The sequence below is a fragment of the Cololabis saira genome, chromosome 18 (assembly GCF_033807715.1).
Source record: "Cololabis saira isolate AMF1-May2022 chromosome 18, fColSai1.1, whole genome shotgun sequence".
In the NCBI taxonomy this organism is placed as follows: domain Eukaryota; kingdom Metazoa; phylum Chordata; class Actinopteri; order Beloniformes; family Belonidae; genus Cololabis; species Cololabis saira.
This window is the reverse complement of record NC_084604.1, coordinates 6,706,164-6,720,013: the sequence shown is the minus strand read 5'-3', so window position 1 is coordinate 6,720,013 and position 13,850 is coordinate 6,706,164. Positions and strand designations below refer to the sequence as shown.

General features: G+C 42.8%; 1 protein-coding gene across 1 annotated transcript; it reads right to left on the bottom strand.

The window, feature by feature from the left end:
• Positions 1-11,633: 11,633 nt before the first annotated feature.
• Positions 11,634-12,641, bottom strand: LOC133418684 (putative nuclease HARBI1). The gene has a single exon (XM_061707508.1). The coding sequence runs from the start codon at positions 12,639-12,641 to the stop codon at positions 11,634-11,636; it is 1,008 nt and encodes a 335-aa protein (XP_061563492.1).
• Between the last annotated feature and the right edge of the window lie 1,209 nt (positions 12,642-13,850).

Here is a 13,850-nt window from a genome sequence, read left to right as displayed (position 1 = left end):
ATGCGGTATGTTGTACACGCACGAAAATCGTTACACACCTGTATCATGGCGCAACTGAAAGAAAAGTCTCTTGGCGTCATGCCCGAAACCGAACAGGAAGTCGGCCATTTTGAATTAGTTGTGTCATTTTGGCGAAATTTATGCCATTCCTTCGAAAGTTAATTCAGCCCGAACCGTAACGTGCACCCAAGTGTGTTATACATCAAAATGTGCGTCTCCATCCTGCGACTACACGCATTACTTTTCTCTTTCAAAAGCGTTACCGTGGCGACGCTAGACGCCAAAAAGCGCGGCCACCCTTCATCTGGTTGGTTCAGACAGAAAAAACTTTGCGCCTCAAGCCCCATAATACGGTTTGACGTACATGAACGAAAATCGGTACACACCTGTATCATGTCGCAACTAAAAGAAAAGTCTCTTGGCGCCATGGCCGAAACCGAACAGGAAGTCGGCCATTTTGAACATTCTGAATTAATTGCGTAATTTTGGAGCAATATATGCCATTCCTTCGAGAGTTAATTCAGCCCGAACCGTATCGTGAACCCAGATGTGTTATACATCAAAATGTGCGTCTCCATCCTGCGACTACACGCATTACTTTTCTCTTTCAAAAGTGTTACCGTGGCGACGCTAGACGCCAACAAGCGGACCCCCCCTTCATCTGATTGGTCCATATTTGATAGTTCCCCAAAAGGCACCAAATTTGGCATGGAAGCCAGGCCTGGCGATAAATTTGATATTTCATGGTTTACATTAATGGGCGTGGCAAAATGGCTCAACAGCGCCCCCTAGAAAGCTTTGTGCCTCAAGCCCCACAATACGGTTTGACGTACATGCACGAAAATCGCTACACACCTGTATCATGTCACAACTAAAAGAAAAGTCTCTTGGCGCCATGGCCGAAACCGAACAGGAAGTCGGCCATTTTGAATAAATTGTGTCATTTTGGCAAAATTTATGCCATTCCTTCGGCAGTTAATTCAGCCCGAACCGTAACGTGCACCCAAGTGTGTTATACATCAAAATGTGCGTCTACATCCTGCGACACCACGCATTACTTTTCTCTTTCAAAAGTGTTACCGTGGCGACGCTAGACGCCAAAAGGTGTGTCCCCCCTTCATGTGATTGGTCCATTTTGATAGTTCTCCAAAAGTCACCAAATTTTGCATGCAAGCCAGACTTGGCGATAAATTTGATATTTCATGGTTTGCATTAATGGGCATGGCCTAACGGCTCAACAGCGCCCCCTAGAATACTTTTATCTGCCATAACTTTTGAATGGTTTGACATAGGAAGTCGTGGGTGGTGTCATGGGACTCTGTAATGAGTCCTTAAGCTTCGTTGGCCTTAATTAGCCCCGCCCCTTCTTCTGATTGGTTGTCCCGATTTTCTGCTATACCATTGGAATGGTTTGACATAGGGAGTCCTGGGTGGGGTCATCAGATTCTTTATGGAGTCCTTGACCTTCATTGGCCTTAATTAGCCCCGCCCCTTCTTCTGATTGGTTGTCCCTTTTTTCTGCTATAACTTTTGAATGGTTTGATATAGGAAGTCGTGGGTGGTCTCGTTTCTGATATGCTTATGGGGGGCGGTGGCCGTGAGTGCGAGGGCCCGTTCATCGCTGCTTGCAGCTTTAATTGTTTTTTATATTTTGTACACTGGTGTATGCTATGATTAACATGCCCATGCCTACTCAAAATATTTGTAATTGACATGCAGCATTTCACCTTTTTTTACTTTGTGAAAATTTCAATAAAAAGATCTTGAATTAAAAAAAAAAATGTTATTACTTGCGTATAAAGCCCAAAACGGCTTAGCTCCGCATTATTTGCAAGACCTGATAGTGCCTTATGTTCCTGTCAGAGCTGTCCGTTCTCAGAGTGCAGGTTTACTCGTAGTTCCTAGAGTATCCAAATGTAGATTTGGAGGGCGGGCGTTCTGCTATCAGGCACCACTACTATGGAACCAACTTCCAATCTGGGTTAAGGGGGCTGACACCACCTCCACCTTTAAAACTAAACTTAAAACATTTCTGTTTAGTAAAGCCTATAGTTAGTGTTTAGTAAACCTCTAGCTGGTGTTGGTAAATCTCTAGGTAGTGTAAACTTTAGTGTGTCAGAGTCGCTCCTGTAGTTTCTTGTGCTGGCCCCCCCTTCTCCTCCCTTTTCTCTCTTTTGTCCATGTTGCAGCATCCTTTGCCGGACACCGGAACCTGCAGGTGGTCGTGGTTGGCTTGTAGCTTGCATTACGGAGCACAAGTCTTTCCCCGACCCTGCACCCCAACCTGGGACTTGCTGATTGGGCCGGAGCTTCGGGAGCTGCGTGCTGGCCTGCGGTCCCCACCCCTGGTCATCCCGTTGCTGGCCCCCCCTTCTCCTCCCTTTTCTCTCTTTTGTCCTGCAGGTGGTCGTGGGTGGCTGTAGCTTGCATTACGGAGCACAAGTCTTTTCCTGACCCTGCACCCCAACCTGGGACTTGCTGATTGGGCCGGAGCTTCGGGAGCTGCGTGCTGGCCTGCGGTCCCCACCCCCGGTCATCCCGTTGCTGCTTCCACCTGCCTGCTGTGCTGTTGCCGTCCCTGACCCACCAGTCTGGCCCTCGGCAGGAGGGTCCCCCCTGATGAGCCTGGTCCTGCTCAAGGTTTCTTCCCTCCTAAAGGGGAGTTTTTCCTTGCCACTGTTTGGCTTAAGGTTTTTCTCCCACCAGGGGAGTTTTTACCTGCCATTGTTTATGTAATAACTGCTCGGGGGTCATGTTCTGGGTATGGGTCTCTGTAAAGCGTCTAGAGACAACTCTGTTGTATTAGACGCTATATAAATAAAATTGAATTGAAAAAACTTAACTAATGCTTAATAGTGTGTAGTTATTATAAAGTGCTACCATGAAATTCAATAGACTGATATGTTAATTTTATTTATTATTCATTTTATTATTCATTTGTCTGATGTACAGACAGAGCAGCAGCGCTGCTTCTGGGGTTCCAGTAAAAACATGAAGCTTCACTTTATATTCAGACAAACCAAATGTTGCAGCTACAACTGTTAGATTTCATCTATTAAACCAAAATTTATCTTCCTAAATTATTTATTTCAGCCACAGAGCTGCAGGTCAGTTCGTTGGATCACTTTTTCCCCGGGACGACGGTGCAGGTTGACCCGGCGATCACGTCTGTACTCCGGCCGTGAGCTGCTGCTGCTCCCGAGCTGACGGCTCTTCTCATCCCCGAAAACATCCCAGAACATTTATTAACAGGCGTTATTTGGATAAACCGAGCCCAGGTCGGAGATCTAAACGGTTACTTTTATGCCTGAAAAAATATTAAAACTTAATAAAGTGGCATATTAACAGCGCTACAGCGGAAATTAAAACAGCTTTTAGCTCTGGGCTTCCGCTGTCGTTTTGGTGCGAAATGCATTCTGGGATACTTGGCTGCTACTGCTGTGTGAACGGTCTGTTGGAGCGGTACTGAATCGTTCATTTAGTATCCAGTATATAGTACATACTGATGCAGTATGTAGCATGTAGTACATTAGTATGCGATTTCGGATACAGCCACAGTCTCTCTCTTTCTCTGACACACAATTTTGTTGTTATTGAATGTTATTTAGTCAGTTTTGATGTTCCTGGCACACTGTTCCTCTCTGAAGCACTGTTCATTGCTTCACTACTGGATAAAAAAGTATGTGTGTGTATGCATTTTTAAATGCATAAAAAATAATAATGCATGAAAATCAATGTTGCTGCTCTGTGTTTTCTGTGTTTTTCATCTAAAAACATGGCATCATGGCAAAAACCTGGCATTTAAAAGGTTAAAATCTTTAAGAAATCATGAATATTTGATATCAATAATTAGGTCAGATGTAAGTGAAGAAATTAGCTCAATGAAAGTAGAATATAATAATAATGTATAGTATATTTTATAGCTACCGTGTGAAGTGCGCATTTTTTGCGCTGAGGGTAGGGTTGCCAACCGTCCCGATTTAGGCGGGACATCACGCATTTGAGCCAAAATGAGCGCATCCCGCACGGGACGCTCTTTGTCCCGCCGCAGCGGCCGCACGGGTAAAGGGAGGATGCATATATTTTGGCCAGCTGAATCCTAAGGGCACTAGGACCGCTCAGTATGCAGTGCTCACGTGCGTGTGATTCAGTCTCTGGGTGTGTGTATGGGCGTGCGCGCGGTGTGGGTGTGCTGCGTTGGTTTGTGAGGAAGTGAAACGCATGCCAATATTTATATCTAGTCTCGCACGGAAAAATGAGCGCTGCTGCAGGAGCGCTCATTTCTTTCTTCTCAATCAGTCAGGACCAATCTGTCACAGACACCCCTGCTTCCCAATGATGGACACTTAAATCTTAAGGAGAGACAGAGATAGGGAGAAGGCAGACACTGTCCGCGGTGCTGTTGTGTGTGTGTGTGTGTGCAGTGTTGGGTGTAACGCGTTACAAAGTAACGCGTTACTGTAACGAGATTACATTCGCCAGTAACGCAGTAATGTAACGCGTTACAGTTGTAATTTGGGTAATCCAGTTATAGTTACTCTAAGACAAGAAAAAATACGTTACATTAGTTACTTTAAGCTTTTCAGCTACATGTAGAACGGGAGAACAGAAAAGAAAATCAAACTTGCCTTTCATGCGTCTTCACGTGTTGCGCTGCAACACTTGTCTGACTTGAGGCTGATTTATGGTTCCGCGTTAAATCGACGCAGAGCCTACGGCGTAGGGTACGCGGCGATACACACCGCACGGTGCGCGTCGCCGCATACCCTACGCCGTAAGTTCTGCGTTGGGCTTTAACGTGATCTTACGGGATTTTACGGGATTTTACGGGACTTCTGGTGCTGATCTGGGCACTGCAGTAATAAAGTTCCAACTAAAGGACTGTCTCAGAAAATTAGAATATTGTGATAAAGTTCTTTATTTTCTGTAATGCAATTAAAAAAAAAAAAATATATCATAGATTCTGGATTCATTACAAATCAACTGAAATATTGCAAGCCTTTTATTATTTTAATATTGCTGATTATGCTTTACAGTTTAAGATTAAGATTCCCAGAATATTCAAATTTTTATATTTGAGTTTTCTTAAGTTGTAAACCATGATCAGCAATATTAAAATAATAAAAGGCTTGCAATATTTCAGTTGATTTGTAATGAATCCAGAATGGATGACATTTTTAGGGCCCGAGCACTTGCAGTGCGAAGGCCCTATTGTATTTGCAGGAATTTTTATTATTAGGGCCCGAGCACCTTCAGTGCGAAGGCCCTATTGTATCTGTAGGAATTTTTATTATTATTAGGGCCCGAGCACTTGCAGTGCGAAGGCCCTATTGTATCTGTAGGAATTTTTTTTCTTTTTTCTTCTGACGAAAGGAGGGCCTTTTTGCCCCCCTAAACGTCCCCAAAAAGTCACCAAATTTTGCATGCAAGGCAGGCCTGGCGAAAAATTTGATATTTAATGGTTTGCATTAATGGGCGTGGCCTAATGGCTCAACAGCGCCCCCTTGAAAACTTTGTGCCTCAAGCCCCACAATACGGTTTGTCGTACATGCACGAAAATCGGTACACACCTGTATCATGGCGCAACTTAAACAAAAGTCTCTTGGGGTCATGCCCGAAACCGAACAGGATGTCGGCCATTTTGAATTAAACGTGTCATTTTGGCGAAATGTATGCCATTCCTTTGGCAGTTAATTCAGCCCGAACCGTAACGTGCACCCAGGTGTGTTATACATAAAAATGTGCGTCTCCATCCTGGGACAACACGCATTACTTTTCTCTTTCAAAAGCATTACCGTGGCGACGCTAGACGCCAAAAGGCGCGCCCCCCCTTCATGTGATTGGTCCATATTTGATAATTCTCCAAAAGTCACCAAATTTTGCATGCAAGCCAGGCCTGGCGATAAATTTGATATTTCATGGTTTGCATTAATGGGCGTGGCCTAACGGCTCAACAGCGCCCCCTAGAATACTTTTCTCTGCCATAACTTTTGAATGGTTTGACATAGAGAGTTGTGGGTGGTGTCATGGGACTCTGTAATGAGTCCTTAAGCTTCGTTGGCCTTAATTAGCCCCGCCCCTTCTTCTGATTGGTTGTCCCGATTTTCTGCTATAACTTTGGAATGGTTTGACATAGAGAGTCCTGGGTGGTGTCATAAGATTCTGTATGGAGTCCTTGACCTTCATTGGCCTGAATTAGCCCCGCCCCTTTTTCTGATTGGTTGTCCCTATTTCCTGCTATAACTTTTGAATGTTTTGACATAGAGAGTAGTGGGTGGTGTCATCAGATTCTGTATGGAGTCCTTGACCTTCATTGGCCTGAACTAGCCCCGCCCCTTCTTCTGATTGGTTGTCCCTTTTTTCTGCTATAACTTTTGAATGGTTTGACATAGGAAGTCGTGGGTGCTGTCATTTCTGATATGCTTATGGGGGGCGGTGGCCGTGAGTGCGAGGGCCCGTTCATTGCTGCTTGCAGTTTTAATTGTTTTTGTAATTGCATTACAGAAAATCACAATATTCAAATTTTCTGAGACAGTCCTGTATATGTTGTTCATTGGCAATCGAGTTATGGTGCCGCTCAGGTCAGGTGATATTGCGGAGTAATCCAAAAGTAATGTAACTAGTAATGTAACTAGTTACTTTCAGCAACCAGTAACTAAGTAGTGTAACGGATTACTTTTTTTTAAAGTAACTAGTAATATGTAATGGATTACTTTTTTGAGTAACTACCCCAACACTGTGTGTGTGTGTGTGTGTGTGTGTGTGTGTGTGTGTGTGTGTGTTTGCTTTCAGTGTTATATATTGCACCTTGTTGATTTGTTGTTCAGAAGATTTTGCAATTCTGATTTTGCACTTTTTTTGTTGGGAAAAAAAAGAAATGTTAAGTTACTGTAAAGTTAGTAAGTTTCAAATAAGTAGGCTAGGCAATAACCTAAAACTGTTTGCACAACATGGTTGCACTAGTGGGCCTACGATTTAATTGATTATTGCTGTTACACTGTTTACATTGTTTTAAACTGTTAAAACACAAAAAAATGAGACAGCAATTGTCATCTTCTTATTTTGCACATTGTGCCACCGGGAAGAGAAGCTCAGCCGTCGCTAGGCAACCGCAAACCGCCGACAGCCGCACTATTCAACATCATTACGTTAACTTTTACATTAAATTAACCTAGATTAAGGCGGTCAGAAATAGATATTTCACCTACAATAAATTCAGTTAAGCTGGAGGAACCAGACACGAAACAACAGGTGCGCGTTGCGTCTTCAGAGGTAAGATTTATGGCACTTTTTCATTTCATTTCATTTCGTCAGACTAACGGCTGCCATCACGCGTTTTCGCCCCATCGTTGAACTCCGGGACACTTGTCATGTGTCTGCAAGCAATTTGTACCAGGACATTAATACAAACGACATTAACTGGCAACACACTGTGTCTAAACTTGTCAAGACAAATGAACAAAGCAGCTGAAGAGATCCAGAAGCTAACAATAGGGAGTTAAACTGTTGGCTGGGAATTGGTTGGTGAAAGTGATTAAAAAAAGATAAGAACAAAAGTTGTATTTTATTTAAATTTGTTTTCAACAAAGCAGGCTAATTTTAAATGTGAACAACCCATAAAAGAAGCTGCAGCCGAACCAGGACAGTCCTCTGAATCTTTTGATGATTGTTGTTCTGTTTAATCTCCAGTTTGTTTTGCTCCTGTGAAGCACAGCATTATTCTTTTACGTTGTTTTCACTGGTTGTTAGTCTGATGCTGCCATGGCAACCAACGGTCGCCAGTAGATGGCAGCATTGGACCGTTGGTTGGACCGTTATTCGGCAAGACGCTCTTAGCAACGGTAACGCGATCCAGGGAGAGAGCGTTTAACACCTCAGAGCCTCAAGATTGCCTTTAAAGCATCGTTGGTATGTTTTTAATTGCATTTGTGGATGATTTTAATGCTGAGAAATATTCGGGTTATTATTATATGGTTATAAATGTTACATAATCCACATCATTTCTCTGTTAAGGTAAATAATAACCTGACGTCACTCTGACGTTACTCTGACGGACTGTATATAATTTAAGTAGGGTTGCCAACCGTCTCGATTTAGGCGGGACATCACGCATTTGAGCCAAAATGAGCGCATCCCGCACGGGACGCTCTTTGTCCCGCCGCAGCGGCCGCACGGGTAAAGGGAGGATGCATATATTTTGGCCAGCTGAATCCTAAGGGCACTAGGACCGCTCAGTATGCAGTGCTCACGTGCTTATGTGCGTGTGATTCAGTCTCTGGGTGTGTGTATGGGCGTGCGCGCGGTGTGGGTGTGCTGCGTTGGTTTGTGAGGAAGTGAAACGCGTGCCAATATTTACATCTAGTCTCGCACGGAAAAATGAGCGCTGCTGCAAGAGCGCTCATTTCTTTCTTCTCAATCAGTCAGGACCAATCTGTCACAGACACCCCTGCTTCCCAATGATGGACACTTAAATCTTAAGGAGAGACAGAGATAGGGAGAAGGCAGACACTGTCCGCGGTGCTGTTGTGTGTGTGTGTGTGTGTGTGTGTGTGTGTGTGTGTGTGTGTGTGTGTGTGTGTGTGTGTGTGTTGCTTTCAGTGTTATATATTGCACCTTGTTGATTTGTTGTTCAGAAGATTTTGCAATTCTGATTTTGCACTTTTTTTGTTGGGAAAAAAAAGAAATGTTAAGTTACTGTAAAGTTAGTAAGTTTCAAATAAGTAGGCTAGGCAATAACCTAAAACTGTTTGCACAACATGGTTGCACTAGTGGGCCTACGATTTAATTGATATTCCTGTTACACTGTTTACATTGTTTTAAACTGTTAAAACACAAAAAAATGAGACAGCAATTGTCATCTTCTTATTTTGCACATTGTGCCAAAAATAAATACATACTTGAACTATAAGTGTCTCACATGTATACCTCAAATACAAAACTGATCAAACTGATCATGAGTTGTTATTACAATCTTGTTACTGAAAGTGTATTTAGTGTAATACAGTAGCCTAATGTGTTTGTATAGTCTGTTATAGGTATTGTGCCAAAATGCTGTTATTTATGCGTTTTTGACCCCCAAAAACCCCAAAAATGAGTTGCGAGCAGCCGGGAGGTGTCCCTCATTTGCAAATCTGGATGTTGGCAACCCTAGCTGAGGGGTCAAAGTGTGAGTATTTGACACTGTACAAAAAAAAATCCATCCATCCATTATCAATACCCGCTTTATCCCTTGCGGGGTCACGGGGGTCTGCTGGAGCCTATCCCAGCTCATTTCAGGTGAGAGGCAGGGGTTACACCCTGGACAGGTCACCAGTCCATCGCAGGGCCACATATTAACACACAAACCATGCACACTCACGCTCACACCTACGGGCAATTTAGAACCATCAATTAACCTAATAGCATGTTTTTGGACTGTGGGAGGAAGCCGGATTACCCGGAGAGAACCCACGCAAGCACGGGGAGAACATGCAAACTCCACACAGAAAGGCTCTATCGGGCTTGGGAGTCGACCCTGGCAGTGTCAAATCACTTCCTCCTTCTAAGCAAGACACTTGAGCTGTGTTCCAAATCGCCCCCTATACCCTATATAGTGCACTACATAGGGTGCACGCCATTTTGTAGTGCTGTTCCAATTCTCTTCACTACTTTTCGTCCACTACCTCATTCACTATAAAATACCCACAATGCACCGCAAAAGTTAGTGTACAAGCCATGTACCCTACTTTTTACTCCCGTATACCACAATGCAATGCGGTCATGTTTTGTCCGAGGAGAAGAAGAAAAAAGAAGAAGAAAAAAGAAGAAGAAAAAATGGCAGCTGAACAGGAGGCGGGGGAGCGCTTTACTTACTTATAAATGTAAGTAACGTTAACGTACCCACATGTACTATAGTGGCGTGTTTATATAAACCCTTTAACAATGAGCATTTACAGAGTAGCCTGTGTCATTAACAGTAAGCATTTGTAGAGAGTAGTCTGTTTGTAACTGTCAGCTAACGCTACGTTATAATGTTATGTTTGTGTGTGTGTGTGTGTGTGTGTGTGTGTGTGTGCGCGTGTTCTCTTCACAATTTGCGACTTGTTATAAAAGTATATGCTTGTCTGTCATTTTCTAAGGGACAGATGATGATGTGGAGGGCCTGATAAAGCTGCGTATGCAGCATAACAGGCTGTTCTCGGGGCGGCGTAACGCAGCGTTTCATGGATGGGAGTAAGCGAACACATTTCAGTGATAGCATTATGTTTTTCCTTAGTGGATTTTATTTTGTCATATTATGCTAGTCCTAACCTCGAATTACCTGTGTAAATATGTGCATTGTACTCTGTAAATCGTGCCAAAAGATGTAGGGAAATCTAACAATTATGAGGTTGATATGATGTTATTAAACCATGTACATCCGCTTACCCTGTTTATAAGCATCTGAGAAAAAGCCATGGCATAAAATGTCATGCTTAATTAAATTACACTTGCATGGGAGCCCCTATGGTGTGCAGACGTTTTTCTTATTTTTCGTTGACATGATGTTATACAATTTAAACAGTAACACGTAGGTATATTTGATATTATATTTGATGGATGCATGAAATTAATACTTGTCTTTAATTTCTTAGGGTTGTCTTAAAAGAAATGGGGCTGGAGGGGGTGATATGCCCAGCCAGGGCTGGGAAGAAATGGGAAAATTTAAAAAAAACGTACAAGGTAAGATTTGTCTCTTTTGTAAAAAACATTCTTAACTTGTAATACGTTTGCTTTTCTAAGTATACTCCCATAATTTTAAGGAACTCAAGAAGCCGCCAACTGGCCAGAGCACAGAGTCGGGGGAAGACACAGCGGCCTCCTGGAAGTGGTACCCCCTAATGGACGAGGCACTTGGCGGGAGGCCGTCCATCCGGCCTCCTGTCCTTGTTGCCTCGGCCTGGGGGGAGAGTTCCAGGGCAGCTGCAGTGTCCTCCCCCGATGCCCAGGAAGCAGGGCCAGGAGAGAGAGAAAGGCCAGGAGAGAGAGAGGGGCCAGGAGAGAGAGAGGGGCCAGGAGAGAGAGAGGGGCCAGGAGAGAGTCCCCAGCGCAAGAGGCAGAGGACAGACCCTGTCCTCGAGTTCCTACGAGCAGAGAGTGCCAGGGCAGAGGAGAGGGCCATCAGGGAGGAAGAGAGGGAGGAGAGACTGTTGTCTCTACTTGAGAAAATTAGTGAAAAAATGTAGATGATCAATAAATGAATTGTATGTATTGACCTGTAAGTAAGATGTGTCTGTGTATATATAAAGAAAGAAAAGGGTTACCAACAAAAACATTTTTTATTTTACAAATAATTGAAGAAGGTAACTAGATAGATGAAGAAATAAAACTAGATCAATAGTAAATAAATAAATAATTCTCTAACAGTAAATCCTAACCCTAACTGATTGCAAAATCTAACATATATGTATATAAATAAATAAATGATTCTCTAACATACTAAATCCTAACCTTAACTGATTGCAAAATCTAACATATATATATCTATAAATAAATAAATGATTCTGTAACATACTAAATCCTAACCCTAAATGATTGTAATGTTTAACATAACATACTAAATCCTAACTTTAAATGATTGTAATGTCTAACCTATATATATATATATACAATATTTACAAATAATCATGATGCTCCAGGGCTGCCACTGGGCCATCAGGAGCAGAAACGGCTGCAGCCATCCTCTCCCGGATGCGATCCCCACTTTGCTGGTCCTGGTGGTGATGTGGCTCCCCAGCATCTTCACCAGGCCAGTCATCTGCTGGCTCCACAATGTCGCCGTTGGCCAGGCAGATGTTGTGGAGCATGGCACAACAGGCGATGATCTGAGGTGCAAAACAGGGTTTCACCTCTAGCGCCTTAAAAAAAATGGCCCTCCAGCGAGTCTTCATGCTGCCAAAAGACCGCTCGATGATGGACCTGGCTTTGGCGTGGTGGTGGTTGAACCGCCTTGCTGTAGCCAGGTGGACTGGCTCTTTGTATGGTGTGATGAGGGTGATGGGGGCAGACAGACAGGGGTACCCACCATCCCCAAGGATAAAAAATCCTTGGGGTGGATACCGCTGCTCTGTGTAGAGAGGGCTGTTTTTGAGGACCCTGGAGTCATGAACAGACCCTGGGTAGCCTGCAAAAATATCCAGGTACCTCCCTTTGTGGTCACAGATGGCCTGGAGCTGTATGGATGGGAACAGCTTCCTGTTGATGTAACACAGGCCATCAACGGATGGTGGTTTAATCCGTATTTGGCACCCATCAATGCTGCCCACTACCCTGGAGAATGCAGGGGAGCCTGAGAGACGGGCAAACCCGTTCCCTATCTCCTCCAGCTCATTAATGGATGGTAGACAGATAACTCTTGGTAGGATTTTTAAAAGCTTTCCCGACATGTTGTGAACCATGTTAAAAATGGTTGTGCGAGGGATGTCGAAGCTCCTCGAGACTACCCGGTACGAGGTGGCACTGGCAAGCCAGAACACAAACACCAGCACCTCCAGGTAGTGGCCCCATCCGTGGTCTTGCTGGCTTCTTGTTATAGCAACCAGGTTGTCCAGGGAAGCTCTGGTCAGCCGATAATCTGGCTTCAGATCTGCCTCCTCATCCAAATACACTCGGATGACTGGCATGTGGATGTTTAGGCGGCAGTACGTCTGTGGTTCCAGCTAAAATTATTAAAAAATATATTATTATTGTTATTACATTTCACATATTAAAAAAAGTAACATAATTTAAATGATGAGGACACTAAAACCATTTTGTTCATTCTAAAAAACACAGGTTTGTAAGGAAGAAGCCCTTCAAAGGCCCAGTCTACAACTGGAGGGAGCTCAAATAACAAAAAGTTTTGCAGGGTGAGTAATACAATAGTGATCTGTAGTGCCACAGATCTCTCTTTCTGTTATACTTTATTCATTGGTGATATCCAGTTAGTGCAAACCTAAAGTGATAAGTACACGCCTGTGATATTCTGTTTCTATTTTCCTCACAAATGTGTATTGTGTTTTACAGTTGCTGTCATCTCCAGCTCCCTCCAGAATGATTCCCTTGGGTGGGGAAGACTGTTCTTAAGACCTTTTTTATTGAAGCTTTTTTCAAAGTAATAAATAATGAATTAAAAATTGTTATTGAATTCATATTTGTCTTTCCTGGTTGAAATGTTACTTTTTTTTATGAGTTTAAGTTTGTTTTAAGGTATATGAATACAGGATGCTGCAGGTATTTTAGATGATTTATGAGTTCATTGCTTACATTATTTATTACTATTCAATGGTGATTCATTACGCTTACATTTTTTTTATTTATTTGTTTTAAAATGTTGCAATGGAAAGCAGAAATGATATATTCAAATGTACAGTTACTCACAAGCCAATTCCCTGTCAGGATATGAGAAACCATTAAACACTCCTAACAAGCTGAAATTACAGAAGTATTTTTGCAAGTACTCGAACAAATTAATTAATGATAACCGCAGTTGGTGATTAATGTAATAACTGGTTAATTAGTAAATTAATTTAACTTGTGTTAAATATAAATACATTGGTAATTTGAGACTTTTATAACTTTGAGTTGATGTAACTGGAGTTATTAAATGAAATTCGAGGACATTTCAATGTTATTCAATGGATACTTAACTAAATAAATCAAAACGTTCAAAGTGACACTAGGGGGCAGCCCATACCTGCTAGCATGTCAGCTAACATTTCTTTCGGTTATTTACCAGTGGACGTTGGCGAATCAACAAATTGGGTTGTAAATAGAGAAGTCCCGATCGATCGGCCTCCCGATCGATCGGGCCCGATCACGTCATTTTCAAAATATCTGAATCGGCAAAAAAA

Bases quoted from the DNA above. Each gene is read 5' to 3' on its own strand.
- LOC133418684 (XM_061707508.1), bottom strand. From the start codon at position 12,641: ATGCCAGTCATCCGAGTGTATTTGGATGAGGAGGCAGATCTGAAGCCA.